This window comes from Procambarus clarkii, chromosome 13, assembly GCF_040958095.1.
Source record: "Procambarus clarkii isolate CNS0578487 chromosome 13, FALCON_Pclarkii_2.0, whole genome shotgun sequence".
In the NCBI taxonomy this organism is placed as follows: Eukaryota; Metazoa; Arthropoda; class Malacostraca; order Decapoda; family Cambaridae; genus Procambarus; species Procambarus clarkii.
Window position 1 is genome coordinate 15,494,040 of NC_091162.1, and position 17,054 is coordinate 15,511,093.

The 17,054-nt window shown below is 39.6% G+C and overlaps 1 protein-coding gene across 7 annotated transcripts in view; it reads right to left on the bottom strand.

Moving 5' to 3' along the window:
- Positions 1-6,118: 6,118 nt before the first annotated feature.
- The window catches only part of LOC123757051 (Cyclic nucleotide-gated ion channel-like), a 134,407-nt gene continuing 123,471 nt past the window's right edge, over positions 6,119-17,054 (bottom strand). For all 7 annotated transcript variants that reach the window (XM_069323700.1, XM_069323699.1, XM_069323698.1 and 4 more), the window contains 3 exons: positions 12,488-12,595; positions 10,947-11,084; positions 6,119-7,311 (listed from right to left, as the gene is read on the bottom strand). In XM_069323700.1, the coding sequence (XP_069179801.1) occupies positions 6,145-7,311; positions 10,947-11,084; positions 12,488-12,595 (1,413 nt within the window). In that variant the 3' untranslated portion in view covers positions 6,119-6,144. The remainder of the gene's footprint in view (positions 7,312-10,946; positions 11,085-12,487; positions 12,596-17,054) is intronic.

Consider the following 17,054-nt stretch of genomic DNA (forward strand, 5'->3'; position numbering starts at 1 on the left):
AATCTTTATAATAGTTTATGGTAGGTGAATATAGATTTGTAATATTATAATGCAAGCTGAGAAGTGTGCAAGATTATGAAGCTGATGAGGCTGGCATTGCTGTAGGCTAGATCATCATCTGCTGCTGCCTGCCACAACTGATCTTATTTACTGGGGTTAACTTTGATTTAGAATAGTCAGGATACATACTGGAAAGAGTTTTTCTGTCACAAAAATGGAATTGGTAGGCAGAAATCTTACTAATTTTGTATACTGGTACTAGGAAGGTTCCATATTTGTTTCCAGAATTTTCAAAAATCCAATTAAAGGACAGCATATACTTTAGATAATTCTAAAATGATGGTTCAAAGCATGTACATATTATGATCAAATTTTCAGACTAAATAAATATGGGTTGATAATGTTTGTCTTGCCGAGTAGGTAGAGATTTTTATTTACAGTACTTTTATCTTTGCTGAAATTTGTACAAAAACAGTCTCACAATATTGACATACTGTACTAAAATGATTACTCAAGTTATTATTTAATATTAATTGAATTTTACTTTATGTAAGCAATACTCAGTATAAATTGGCCTGTTTTGGTTATATTACTTAGTTTGGTTCAAAATAAACAGAATGCATCTTGTAAGTCTTGTTGAGCTGAATGCATCTATCAAGAAATAAGAAAAAAAAATAATAAAAAAAGAGGATTTAGCTTATTTGGTAACTGTGCCTAAATATATCGTACCTAATAGCCAGAGTTGTCTAATAAAAAAAAACCAGCGTTGAATGTAGTGAAATGCCATTTTCTGGGTGAGACCCGGAGGCTCCCCCGGAGCTATCCAGGCTGATATGTATATTATTAGACTTTGACATCAGTCAGTGTGAATGGAGTTCTAGGCCTACCAGAGACCACGAGCCAGAACCTGGCCCCCTCAGAGAGGCACAAGGAGCAATAGCCTATAGAAATGCACATGTGTGTGGAGCATTCTATGTCTGCTATCAACCGGGCTGAGTACCCAGAAAGGTAGGCGCCCCAAAACAAACCCCTAATCTGGTGAATACTACTACATAAAACTAACAAGTAAACAGAACTCCCCAATTGAAAAACGAGCATGACGTCACACTTGCTGGGCCGCTTGTCTGCGCAGCTCCCTCCCCTCCCTGGGAGGGGGAAGGGGGAGCCCCAGTATCCACCTGTCAGTTCGAGGTTGGATGTCAAAAAACACAAAAAACCCCGCCAACCAGAAGAGAAAGGGAGGGAGGGTTGCTGGGGAGCCTCTGAGTCTCGCCCAGAAAATGGTGTTTCATTACACTTAACGCTGTTTTTTTTGAGGGGAGCCCATTTGGCTCCCCGGAGTTACCTACCCGAAGCCAAGGACAAAAGAGGGACAAACCTAGGAGGCAGAAACCCTGCATCTAAAACACGAAAGCAAGACAACAGGCAACACCGAAAGGACCCAGCGTAGACCCGAACCCCAGAACAGGGTCGAAGGGAACCCCATGCAACTCAAAGCGCGTCCAGGGCCACAGAGGCCATGGCACACAGGCAATGGCCGAAAGCCACAACCGGACCCAAGAAGATGCACCCCCCAGCCAAAACCAACCAAGCAATAACCCCAGGGACCCCTCCGGAAAAACAGCCGATCCAACCTCGCCAGAAAAAGAATGGCTGCAACAAACAAACCTAGCACCAGAACCGAAAGGAGAAGAAACCTCTGAGAAACAATCTGGAACCAAAGGCTACAACCAACCGAGGGGTAAGGGATAAGAGCAACGTGTCCAAAGACCAGGACAGCTCAGGCTGCGCATGAGCAGGCCGGAAGTGAAACAACGCCCTAGACAGCTTGCGAAACGGTGCAGAAGGAACAACAAAATCGAATGCAAACCGTAGCGGCTCCGCCAATGCCGCACGAGACAAGGTGACAGAATGTAGCATACGAAGACGGTCCTGAAACTCCCACTAGAAAAAAAAGACAAAGGGAAGGGAACTATCAAGAGAAAACACCAAGCCATTACAACTATACAGCACTTGGAAGAGGTCAGCATAAGGATTTGGGATGGGATGGGGAAAAGGAATGGTGCCCAACCACTTGGACGGTCGGGGATAGAACACCGACCTGCATGAAGCAAGACCGTGTCTCTACAGTCCAGCCCAAGTGATTGGGCTAAAAAAAGACCACCTCAACAAAACCAAAGTATACCTATGAAGAGACAAAAAGAAAAAGGAAGAACTGCCATGAAACCCCATACTGCCGCCTCGACGAAGCACGCAGGTGGGACACCATCAATGAAGCCACATGATCACATTACCAAACAGGTGGTGATAGACTCAAGTCAAAATCGAGGAGGAAACCAAACTGGCCCCGTAAGGGACTGGATCGAGCATCTGAAAGAGGTGGAGGCGAGCCGTGGGAAAACCCCTGCGCAGTACCCCGCACCACTACCAGTGCAAAAACTACCACTTACCCCAAGGTAAACAAGAGAGGAACCCCCAATACACTTGGGGCGGTCAATCACCGAGCACCAAAAGACCAACAGAGGTAGACCCCAAGGTGACTTTTGGAAGATAACCCCAAGGTCCAAGGGCAGTACTTACAGGGCACTCAGGGAAGGGAACCCTAAGCACATGCAGCCCGAGTACCTGAGAATGTTACTCCCATCTCGCACGCCACCGTAAGAGCAGTACTGGACACAAGGCGCAGTACAACACAGAGAGAATCTGGAGCTGGAGCCACACGACCTAGCCACAATCACATCAGCCAAAAACTGGCAGGTTGACAGCTGGCGCGATGGGTCTGGGGCTCCTCCCTCCCCCTCCTGGGGGAGGGAGGAGCTGCACAGATAAGCGGTGTGGCAAATGTGACATCATGCTCCTTTGCTCATTTTTCAATTTGGGAGTTCTGTTTATTTGTTAGTTTTCTATAGTAGTTTTCACAAGAACAGGGGTTTGTTTTGAGGCACCTACCTTTCTGGGTGCCTGGCCCGGTCGATGGCAGACATAGAATGTTCCACACACATGTGCATTTCTATAGGCCATTGCTCCTCGTGCCTCTCTGAGGGGTCAAGTTCTGACTCGTGGTCCCCGATAGGCCTAGAACTCCATTCACACTGACTAATGCTAAAGTCTAATAATATACATATCAGCCTGGATAGCTCCGGGGAACTGAAGGGGCTCCCCCCATAAAATATACCAAAAACAGAGATACAGAACTGGTTCAACAGAAATTGTGAAAAATGGCCAGAGAACAAAAGAATGGGTTCATTATGGGAAGAGACCTAATCAAATGTACCAACAATACAAAGAATCAAGAAACATCTAGACAGCAGTAAGAGGAGAGACAGAAAGAGGGCCAGAGAACATGTAGTTCTCTGGGTTCTGAGAGAATGTGCACCTGAGCTGAGCATAACACTTCAAACGATATTTCAGGCATCTTCAAGTACAGGAATCTTAGCAAATACGTAGAAAAAGACATAGTTCTAATCTACAAAAATGGTACACAGTAGCAAACAAGACCCCTCTATATTATAGACCCATACCATTGACATGTGTGGTACAGTATTCAAAATACTAGAAAAATAATTTAAACCAAATTTGTAGAATACCTGGAGAGAAGTGATACAACAGCAGACAGACAATATTGCTTTCGAACAGGAAGATCCTGTGAAGCAAATCTACTTAGTTTTTGTGATATAGAACTACTGTACAGAGATTTGAGTTGTCAGAGATAGAAATACAGGAGAGATGAGTTGTCTTTATCTGGACCTAAAAAAGGTTTTTAACAGATTTCTATACTAGTGGAGTGCTACAGGGGTTGGCTCTTGCATCAGTAATGTTCATTGTCTATACAAAGGATATACCAGAAAGAATACAGAACTATATGAACATGTTTGATGATAATGCTAAGCTACTTGGTAAGGTAGCAAACTAAGATGATTGTCATGCCCTTCAAGACAACCTAGACAAAATAGTGCAATACTTGGCAAATGGAATTCACGATAAATAAATGCCACATTACAAAATGTTGGAATCTGAAAAAATAGGCCACACACAACATACAAATTATGTAGAAAGGCATTATAGAACTTTGACAAGAATAGAGACCTAGGGGTTGGTTTGGATAGATGATTCACCAGAGCACTACATAAAAGATGTGTGAGAAGCACATATTACGCAATCCAACTTCAGAATGGCTTTTAAATACTGTACATGAATAGTGAAATACTGTATTAAAGAAACTGTTTATGACCTTTGTTGGACCAAATTTGGAATATGCATCAGTTGTATGGTGCCCACGTGGGGGCCTCGAGGCTGAGTGGACAGTGCTATGGGGTCGTAGTCCTAATGCCCCAGGTTTGATTCCCAGTGGAGGCAGAAAGAAATGGGCAGAGTTTCTTTCATCCTGATGTACCTGTTCACCTAGCAGTAAATAGGTACTGTACCTGGGAGTTTGACAGCTGCTACGGGCTGCTTCCTGGAGATATTTGCGTGTGTTAGAGAGAAATACATTTGGTGGATATAATAGAGGAAAAAGAGATTGGTTAGAAAAGGGGGGGGGGGGTCCAAGTGCTAATAGCTCGATTCTGCAGACACAAATAGTAAACCCTATACATCAGTAAATAGGAAAAGGTGCAAAGACATGCTACAAAATGGCTTCTGGAACTGAAAAACAAGAGCTACAAGGAGAGGCTAGAGGCATTAAATATGCCAAAACTAAATAGAAGGAAAAGAGGTGATATGATCACTACATACAAAATATTAACAGGAATTGACTAAATTGACAAAGAGGAATTCTTGAGACCTGCCACGTCAAGAACAGGAGATCATAGATCCAAGCTAAGGAAATAAAGGTGCCAAAAAATATAACGTTTTCTTTTACAAGCAGAGTGGTAGATGGTTTGAACAAGTGAGAAAATGGTAGATGTCAAAACCGTCAGTAGTTTCAAAGCTTCATATGACAAAGACTACTGGGAAGATGGTACACATATATACATACATACATACATTTCATAGCTTAGGGACCATTCTAGCTTGCTTACACACACACACACACATTCGTACAGACAATACAAGTGAATGGAGCAAGGCAAAATACTCACAAACAAAATGGTGACAGGAATTATAAAGTTCATAGGAAATGCTCCTTCAAGCTAAGAAAATAAAAGTGTAGAAAAAATATCAAAGCTCTTTTTTGCGAACAAAGTTTTGTCTGCTACCCCTTTGGTGGGACCAAAGAGCCAAAGCTCAACCCCCGCAAGCACAACTAGGTGAGTACAGTTGGAACAATTTAGACAAGAGGTTGATAGATGTCAAAACCATCAATAGCCTGAAAATGTCATATAACAAAGATTACAAGGAGGGCAGGACATACACAAACATAGCTCTCACCCTGTAACTACAGCTGGTAATTATACACACACACACACACACTCCACACACAAATGTATTGTATGGTAAATCTAAAAATATAACTGAGTTTTAAGAATTAAAATACTATACTGTACCACCAATTAGAAATATCTAGTGCCACGCTTGTCCAGATTTAGTTCCAATTTTATTTATTTGCTTCTAAAGTACCTGAATAATAAATGTTGCTGTAACAATAAAGATGTGATGTAAACATCAAACCAGTATTGTAAATTACCGACAGGAAAAGTGAAAACTCTGACCAGTTCTGAACTATAACAAAATTGAGACTGATAATGGTCCAAGATGAACCAAAATATTCTCACTTCCCGATTCTAATGGATTTAATGCTTATACTGTACCTGAATGTTTGTCATTTTAACAGAAGTGATAATCTAGCTCAGCACACAGCTGCATGCAAGCAGCCTATCATATATATAACCAGCAGTAGCATTCTCCTGACTACTACTACTGGCTAAATGGAAATATAAAAAATATGGTTTAATTGTAAATGCCCTTTTTTTTTTGCATGCCATGCTCTGATTTTGCATTAAATGCATATAAAAATTGCTTTGATAAAAGTGCTTTGTTTTTGTTTTTGCAGTCAAGTAAACTGGTACAGCATTAATAAAAATAATATAAAGAACATTATTTTGTAGCAGCAGCACAACACAAACATGCTTATACTGCTATTGCTTTCTTTGAGTTATTACTCTGAATGAATGGCCGAATGACCATGGTATTGCTACAGTGGCGTTACCTAGATGGTCGTAAGAGAGGTGCTCCCTCTTTCTGTGAGTTTTGGTTGTTGCTAGAACTACGTCCCCGAATAGCAGCAACTGAACGATGTAAAGAGGCTAGCATAGCTGACACTGTTGGTGGACCACTCTCACCCCCAGGCCCACGCTCCCTCACTGGTCCATGAACCTCCTTCAAGGGTATTGCAGGAGTAGCTCCAGGTGGAGGAGAACACACACTCAATGAACGTCTGTTTGCTATTGATCGACTAGATCTATTGCTGATAGGTACACGAGCCGAGTTATATGAAGCTAGATGCTCATCACATAAAGATCGCTGGCGGGAAAGCCTGCGTTTGCGATCTGTAGTATATACCAAACGGTCTAATAGGAACTGCTCTGCTGGGGGCATTTTTGCAAGTTGCTGAAGCAACAATGAAAGGCGCCGTTGTGTAGGACCAGCCAGGCATAATTCTGAGCTACGATTTAACAAAAGCTGGGATCGACTGCGATATAATGATGAAAACTGATCTTCAAGTAAAGGCCTTTCATCCAAGCTGTACATTCGAGCATATCTTCGCAATTTCTCTCGTTCACGTCTCACAGCTTTTTCTAATCTTGCAAGATCATCATCTGTAAGTGGTCCTAAATTGTCTGTAGCTAAAGCTTCATGGAGATCTGCAAGAGCACAATCAAGGCGGCCTTCTGCAATGTCTCTGTCTACTTTACGAGCAAAACCCCGTTGATCTTCTGCTAACTGACGTGCCAACAACTGCACCTCCCAATCCTGAGAATTAAGCTCCGCATCTCCACCTTCACCACATTCTACATCTTCATCAATATCATCTTCATCTTCTACAGTGAATATACTATCAGACAGTTCATCTTCAAGAGCATCATTTTGATCAGGCTCTTCAGTTTCATGTCCAATGTCACCATATAAAACATGGTCATCATCAGATGAAAAAGAACATATGTCATCATCAGTTGAGGATCCAACATCTAATGTAACATCACCATGCACACGTGAGTCTTCTAGAGATCTAGCTAGCCGATTTTGCTGAGCAGGGCTCTGCTCCACAGAAGTTTGGTGCGGCCAGGAACGTCGTGCCCCCAACTGTGCATGTCTGCCTTCTGGGGATCCCTCTGGTGACTGGTGGATAATAGATTCAATGGAGTTGCACCTCTGCAAACAAATAACACTATGTAAGCAAATTGCAATATAAAACTGAAAGTAGTATTTAAACAATTTATTAAAAATTTAAAATGTGGTTCTCTGGTAGGCCTACTGTCTTTCATTTTTTGTTGCTACTCTTAACATTGAAATGTTTTGTTAATAAATTGAAAATTACATAGCACATGCAATGAGAGGGAAGAAATTAATATTTTTAAACTGAATATGTAAGTTAAAAGTAATAAACATTAGCTACAATCAATTTGTCTGCAGCTATATTTTTTCACACTGATTTCAAACTATTTTCTGGTTATTCAAGACATTTCTTATATAAAGTATTAGTGTAAGTCATTAATATGGTAACATTCTTGTAAACAAATATTACTCGGGAGTTACAGTAATTTTATCATAATTTTTGTACTTGTGCCAAAGACCATTTAATGGGTTTCAGAGTTTTTCAATTTATAATACCAAGGGGTAGTCCCCCCCTAGATTGGAAATATGCAACTATCACCTCTATTTTTAAAAAGGCAGAAAGAGCTCAGCAGAAAACTACCAGCCGATCAGCTTGACATCACGCATCTGCAAGCTCATGGAGAGAATCCTCAGGGAGGAGGAATCATTCACCATTTTTCAGTGAACAATTTTATACAATCAACACAACATGGGTTTGTTAAAAATAGATCTTTCCTTACAAACCTGCTCACATTCTTGGAAACGGTAACCAGCTACTCAGAAAGAGGACTTTTGGTGGATTTAGTATGCATGGATTTTGCTAAAATTCATGTATACTAAATTTTGCTAAAGTCTTTGATAAGGTACCACATGAAAGACCGGCTAGGAAATTACAGGCACTTGGAATAAATAGTAGAATACTAGAATAGATAAAACAAAGGTTAAAACAAAGAAAACAAAGGGTCGTGCTAAATGGGAATGAATCTGAATGGAGGAATGTGGTAAGTGGGGTGCCACAGGGGTCCATTTTGGGACCTACCCTTTTTTGTCATATACTGTACTGTACATCAATGACATAGATGAGCATATTAAAACCACATCATCAAATTTGCAGATGACACAAAGATTTATGGTAATATGGGAAATGATAATGATACTGAAGCCTTACAAGAGATCTACATGAACTCACAAATGGTCAGAACCACTGGCAAAAGCTTCTGAATATTGACAAATGTAAGACTATGCATGTGGGGCATAACAAACCACTCACAACTATCAAATTAATAACATTACATTACAACAGATTGATGTAGGAAAGGACCTTGGAGTCAAAATCCACCACTCAAAAACTTGCACAATAGGTAGGAGCAGCAGTACAGTATATATATCTTTGAGTTTTATAGAATTATAACATTTTCTTCATGTTTCTTAAATGAGGTCATATTCCCAAGGGGCTGCACAGTTTTGAGATGTGAAAGGAAAACTAGGTAGGGGAAAGGAGTGGTTGTGCTGGTAAAAGAACACCTGAAGATAAGAGTTAATAACCGAAAACCCTCAAGAAGTTGACATAATAGCATTGCAGGTTTCGGAATCAGGATGATAAACTGATAATCGTAAATGCCTACAGCCCACCAGAAAGCAACACATGGACAAAAGAGGAACTAGATGACAAATTGTAATTGCCTAAGTGTAATTACCTAAATGTAGCTACAGGATGAGAGCTATGCTCATGGTGTTCCGTCTTCCCAGTACTCTTTGTCGTATAATGCTTATTTTGATATAGTATAGATTATTTTGATATAGTTATAGTTACATATAATTCATTATGTCGGGGGACAGAACAAACCCGACTGTACTACCGAGACCCTAATATAGTACTTTAATTATAAACTCAAACATATATTCCACTGTATAAACCCTTAAATTGTTTTGAAGTTTCCTATTGGTAATACCAGGTTAGTAACTCAGTTTTTATCATGTGACATAAAACACTGTGATTAGATGCCTTATACAAAAATATTGCTATATAATGCATGTATATAATATAATACAAGTAATGTATATACAGTATTTCTTTTTAACATCATTATTTATTATCATCATCATTACTGAATTAGTAGTTACCAGTTGTACAGCAGTGCATCGTATTGCAATTCCAGGGTTTAATTTTAACACTGCTGGAACATTTTTGTTATGTTAATTTAATGACCATGAGCAACAACCCACTAATAACAATTTAAAACTATAAGGTTGCCATCAGAAGAATACAAAGTCTTGAGGCAATAAACCATATCATATGACTGCAACACATTTGTCTATAAAATCAGAATCAATTCTGTTGAAACACATTCGAGATATCAGACAATGAGGTCTTCAACATGCCTAAAATAGAAGAAAAATCATTCTGAATAAAAATGTATTTAGAAGTGCAAACCTTGCGTAATACAGCATCTTGCATGTTCTCAATATGAGGTAAAACAACCACTTCAATGCTTAAATACTGTTCAGAAATACTCCTCCAAATAAATGTTTTCCCAAATATCCAAGAATCAATATAGCACGTCATAATATGAGTGCTCATACATGATTCAAGTTTGAAACAAATCTTTTGTATTATTTTTAAGATGTCCAGAAACAAATCAAAACATTAACATATCCCCAAGATATGGGCACCTACGAGGAAGATATTGGTCCCATTTTTTAATTCAATGCGACTGACCGAAAGGAGTAGGTCATTACCTGGCTTACCATCAAGATTGGCTCATCATCTGGCCTACCAAAAAGATTGGTTCATCATCTGACTTACCATACAGATTGGCTCATCATCTGGCTTACCATACAGATTGGGTCATCATCTGGCTTACCATACAGATTGGCTCATAATGTGGTCAGCCATAAGAAATGGCTCATCTTTGGCACATCACACAGATTGGTTCATCATCTGACCTACCGTAAAGATTGCCCTCATCATCTGACTTACCTGTTGATGATTCCGAGGATCAATATTCCTGTGGCCTGGTCTCTGACTAGGCCTCCTGGTTGGTGGTCTGGTCAACCAGGCTGTTTGATGTGGCTGCTCGCAACCTGACATATGAGTCACAGCCTGATTGATCAGGTATCCTTTGAAGGCATTTTTCAAATTCTCTTTTGAACACTTTAAGAGGTCAGCCAGTTTTGTCCTGTATGTGTAGGGAGGGGGGAGGGGGGGGGGTTGAAAAGTCTTGGGCCTTTGATATTGATTGTGTTCTCTCTCAGCATGCCTATTGCACCTCTGCTTTTCAATGGGGCTATTTTGCACATCCTGACCTGTCTACTGGTCTCAGATGGTGTTATTTCTGTGTGCAGATTTGGAACAAGTCCTCCTAATATTTTTCCAAGTGTAAATTACTATGGTAAGTATCTCTCCAGTCTGTACTCTAGGTAGTACAGAGTTTCAAAATTTAAGGGGTCCCAATTTTATTGAGTAACTCTATTGAGTTACCATAAAGATTGGATCTCCATCTGGCCTACCTTACAGATTGGCTCATCATCTGGCCTACCATAAAGATTAGCTCATCTTCTGGTCTACCATACAGATTAGCTCATCATCTGGCCTACCATGAAGATGAGCTCATCATCATTATCTGACCTACCATAAAGATTGCCCATCATCTGACCAACCAAAAAGACTGGATCATCATCGTCTGACCTACCATAAAGAGTGGCTCATCGTCATCTGAGCCATCGCTGCTGGCATCAGACGAGGATGACCTGACAATCGTTGGACATCTGGTTGTGCTTCCGTTGACTTGGCTGCTCTCAGTGACAATGACCTCGTTCTCAACACCCGCCTTCACAGGACGCCATGAACAAGTCAGCAAGGGTCACGACGAGGACATCCGGGGGGCACGTAAAAGGCAGAAAATGCCAGAGGGGGGAGGGACAGGGTCACATAAGAAAACATAACCTTCAAAATAAATTACAAAAAGCACAGTGCAAGGATTGAAAGATTTGAAAAATAAAGTCTGCACTGTAATTAATCTCTTTAAAATAGATTTTTGAAAGTTATTTGCTGTCAGTATGGATGTCACAGTGGTACAACAAATAAATATTATCAGCTAATGAGAAAACATGCAGCTCAGCACAAACAGATAAGGCTCCTTTTCCACGTGTGTGAAATCAAAACACTGCCATCATGGGTAACGCATTCTTATCAAACTTCATATTTACTGATCATGCTAGATGCTTATAGTAGGCTCACAAAAAGGAGCCGTCTTTACGCACCTGGAGTACATAGGTGGCGGATTATCATCTTTGGTCATCTTTGACACATTGACACCTTTAACCTTAGGTGGTGTTACCTGCAGCAGGAATGCAAGAACTGTACCCCATCATAAGTCCAGTAATGTGTTCTTGGACAGTTGAGTAATCTAATTACCTGATTAATGATGTTTGAGATAATCAATGATTGCTCAGCTTGCACACTCAGCTAAATCAGTGGGCTTATCCAACATCTTCCATCAGACAATAAATTATTCATACCCATCAACTTTTCACAATAAACAAAAAAATATCAAAGCTGTTATTGACTTCTCCTCCTACAGAACCTAAGAGAAAAAACTTGTTCTTTGGCTCCAGTAGCAGATCAGTACTTTAGATGAGCAATGTTTGAGTCTAGTATAGTGTATTATATTCTGATTTAGTCATTTGAAAATCTAATTTAGTCATTTAGTCAATCTAATTTAGCAATAATGAGCTTGTGCAGCAACATTTAATAACATATGATTTCAATTAATTACACTTACTTCTCTGCCATCTCTATATTTTACAACTTACCCAATTTTAATTTGGGGTTAAATAAGTTTATGGAAATATACAAAAATCATATTCCTCACATATATACTGTATACACAACTTTTTTATTGGTCAAATCTTTATATATTATGCATAAAGACCAATGCCCTGAATTTTTGTTTTTAATAATTACTAACAAATGATTCACGAGCATCTCCGATAAACACTGTACAGTACAGTATTTTCAAAACTGACCTTTAATAATACGCACCATATTGTACTGCAGTAATTTGTCTTTAGTCCAGGTTTCACACATTCAGTCACATTTTATATCTAATATTAACTAATTTCCATAACTGAATCAATAAGGCATATAAGAAAAGCAATCATACACATACTGTTTTTCATTCTCTGAGCGAGCTACCTTGTGCTGAGGCTACAGGGCAGCTACTGAACCCACCTGCAGCCGAGAGATGGTGTGTGTCAGGTGTCTGATGGTGGCATCCCGTGCTTCCAGTTGTTGCTGTAGTTCCTCTACCCGTGCCACCCATGCTACCTCAACATCATCCTGGCCAAATGACAAGCGTGAACATAAAATAAATTCTAGAAAAAGTGGGAAATGCAGTCTCTGTGAATGCAGTGTTCTTAACATGAATCATTTGTAGGGTCCATGAAGTAGAGAATGAACATTGTGTGCCCCTCTCTATGATCCAGAGGGAAGAATCATGCATTCTCAACAAAATCCACAAGGGTCCATCATACATTCTAATGATCTATAAGCCAGAAGAAACCACCATACATCCTGCCTGCAATATATGATCCACGATGGCCTTATCAAATTCACTTTTTGCCACCTATGACCAGGGACTCTCACTCATATACATCCTATAATCCATGAAAGATAAGTGATCACATACACTGCACATGTCTTCAACCCAGAAAGCACTCTCACATAACGTACAGGATAGATAGTCCACAAAGGATCCCAAGATAACCATATTTTTCACAAAGAAATGCATGCATGCACCTGATCCATGAGACACACACTCATAAGCCAGAGGAAACCCTTATACACGCCTCCCATGATCCAAGAAGTAAAAGAGACCACAAGACCATGATTAGTGAGACAGCCATTATGCATACTCCCATGATACACAAGTCCAGAACACATCACATGATCTTCCAATGATCACTGAATCAGAGAAGACCATTACACACATTTCCTCATAAGTCAGAGGAGACTATCATATACTTTTCCCGTAAGTCATGTGGTCTTCTCATGACCTAGAGGAGACCAAGCTAGTCATATGTCTTCTTGTAATCCACAACTTAGGAGATAATTTTCACACACACATTCTACAAGTGATACAGAGGAAAGTACAGTAACAGATTCCCCTCATTCTCCACGACTCAATGGCAACTCATAACATCAATTCCATACTTCACTTACACAGAAGGTATTATTACAGACCATCCCAATGATCCAATATGGTTCATCAGGATCCATGACTATGCCCACATTCATACTAGACAATTATAGCAAATGTGCTTTATTACTATGCCTGTCTAAACAAGGGTGACACTTCCATAACATCGATGGAAATGGAAAGAGATGGATTTCTGAAGTGATTCCTTTATCCAGGTAACTTATACAAAAATATTATTGTATACAAAATATTAAATTTTTAGATTTATATAAATTCATGTTGAATGAAGTGTTCTTCATTTCTTGATCAATGTCATAAACTTACCAAAATAGATGACACACCACATTTAAAAGGAGTTCATCATGCTGCTGTCCCTCTACTCATTTATTAAACCCGAATTTTTCACTTTATATCAATACACTATTCATCTCACATTGAGAGGCAACAATATCCAGATGACCTTATTCTAGACGCACAATTATTCAATCTCGAAAGCTACTACTGTACTTCAGCTGTGTAGCATTTATAACTGTAGTAATTACAGGTTATTCTTGACTTTAAAACTTGCAAATTCTATTTGTTAAAATACATTTTGAATAATTAAATTACATTTTAAGTAAATTTTAGAAAGTCAGTTATTTAGATATTGAAACATTTATTTTATCTTGAAATTTCTTAAAACTTTGTTATGTTACTCGATGCATATGATATTTACAGCTGTCTCCAAAGCTCATTGCAGAACAGAGGACATATATGTAGTGTCAAGGGAAGCTTTATGAAGGGTAAATATATAGTTTGTACTGTATTAATATTTACTGTATTAAAGAACAAATCTACAGGAGCCGCGATGAGGGTTCGAACCCATGCGCTGGGTGTTCCCAGGCATGCTCTAGTCGACTGACTGCACCACGACATGATAATAGAGCATGCCTGGGACCACCCAGCATAAAGGTTCAAATGCTCATCACAGCTCCTGTGGATTTGTTCATCGATATATCACGTTAATGTGATTTCTTCATGTATTGAAGAAGTCAAGAGGTAGAATTACTAAATGACAGAGCCCAAGTGCATGGGGGAAAATTGTGTGGAACCCCGGTTCGGCTTCAGTGGAAGCCTCGGGACCCTTGTGGGTGCAGTAGTACCCCAGGTTACAATTTTTTTACCATGTCGTGGTGCAGTCGACTAAAGCGTGCCTGGGAACACCCAGCACACAGGTTCGACCCCTCATCACGGATCCTGTGGATTTGTTCATTGATATATCACGTTAATGTGATTTCTCTGTCTATTTATTGTATTAATAATGACATTTAGAATACAAAAAATATGAAATGTAGAAATATCAACCCCATCAAAGGGTTCCATCCTAGCACAATTCATTGTATCAAGACAATAATATCCTTAACTATGTGTAGTTACAAGATGAAATCTACACTTGTGGTGTCTTGTCTTCTCTGTAATCTTTACCAGCTAAAATGTCTAAGCTACTACTGTACTAGTATTGTTATACAAGTATCCTTTCATTTAACTTATGCCATCCATATACACACTGTTCTGAGGTGTGTTTTGGAACATTTTTAGCAATACTGTTTACATAAATTTAAATCTATTACCTCTTCTTGATGTTGCAAATTTAAATGCTTCTTCAATCTGAGAGGTTCTGAATCCTTGGGATGCTGAAACCTAAGGCCCATTCCAAAAGACAAGGGAAGCAGTCAGGAAGAGTAGGCCCTCACATCCTCTGTTACAACCCCAGAGGAGACAACCTTTGATGCCACCTCCACCAGTAACCCAAATCTCAGGCAATGCTTAGCAGAGCTGTGGCAAACCTACAGTGCTAAAAATGAATGTAATTTCAAGCTGGTAATTAAATGGATCTCCAGTATGAATGCAGTAAGGAGAGAAGTGCGAAGCAAACACAGTGGGGATGCACAGGGAAAGTGTGACCCCATCATAAACAGGACAGCCAACAAAGAAAATGCCCACACTTGAAGGTAGCCCAGCCAAAACTGAAGGCCAGAGCTAACCAATGGCACATATCCACACATGAAAGGGACTCATGTGTGAGTCCCAGTAAGTAAGCCACTTTAAGTCAAATCCAGTAAGCCACTTTATGGAGGGAATAGGAATGGTCATTAGGGCCTAAAAACACTGAAAAACATCCTGAGGATCTCCAATCCACAAAGTAAAATCTGGAACAAAATCAGATAGGGAAGACATAACAACTCGACCAAGAACACATACCAGACAATTAACCCCAAAAGGACAAGGGATATCTGCCAACCCCATTGCCAAACAAACAGGTATACTAAGTGCAAAAGATGTGTATGGATAAAGTAAACACCAAACCTGACCTTGAACACAGCAATAGAGGGTACTGGCAGCCACTGATCATGAAATATCAAGAGCCCAAGCCAACACAATAGGCAGGTCTTTAATGTGCACATCCACACAGTCTGAATGTTTCAAAGCTACTGTTTTTAAGTTGAAAAAGACTGTTCTCTCTCCATCAACAGGTCCTGCACAGAAAAAATAAATAAATGTGCATTGTGCAGATGCAAGGTGGCAAGAGAGAGGGACACCGCCTGCAACCCCTTAGAGCTGGTAGGATCTTTGAGTAAATGCTAAGACACACACATGTTGGTGTACAAGTATTAATAAATAAAAACAAAGCAATAATTCCAGGAGGAACATTATGTTTCAAGGAAAGTCAGCAGCTTTCAAACCTGGTTTAATGTTTCAAAGAAAGCCAGCTGACAGAGAGAAGCCAATGAGAAGATGCCTACATGGCAGAAGCTATAGGTTTTGGATGAGTTATATCAGGCAGAATTGTGAGGGCAGGTAGACTAGATAAAACTCTTGAGTGACTTCAGCTGTTGTCTGGTTGATTATTTACCTAGGGATGCCTAATTTACCTCAAGCAATCACTTGTTTAGTTATGCCTATACTTTCTGATGGATTTTTCCCAGTTTTGTGCTTGATCTCTTGATTCATATCTCCTTTTGCCTCAAAGAGTAAGCCAGATTTTAGTCCTGGCTTGAAGTGACATAGGTCTCGGAGGCCTGGTGTGTTGGGTTAACACTCGCTGGTACTAGTCCTAGAGTTGGCTCTGGGAGCTACTGAGGGGTCCCTACCAGAAAATTTCTGCGAACTTAAATAAGAACACTTATCTTAAAAGATACCCTATCTTAAAAGTAACAAAAATGAGTGAAGTCATTACACAGACTAAATTATTTAATTAAATGAGGGGTCACTGTATTTTCATCGGTCTCATTTCCAGCAACATAACAGAATCCCAGTCCAATGGAACCTGGCCAATGAAAGATCAGAATCATTGGATAAGATCTTCAGATAATTAAGGAATTCCTTTTGAATTTATCTGAAGGAATTTATCCTTCAACTGATAAACATTATAACAACTTTAGAAAAATATTTTTTTAATTAAAATAAATTTTTGTAAACAGGCTTTGATCTCAAACGCTGCTCAAGTAGATGTTCTATCACTTGTACTAATAAGCACAAATTAATTAATGACAATAGTGGACAAAATAGTGACTGAATGGTACCAGAAGGAATCTGAAATAAATTATTCCGTTTGAGTAG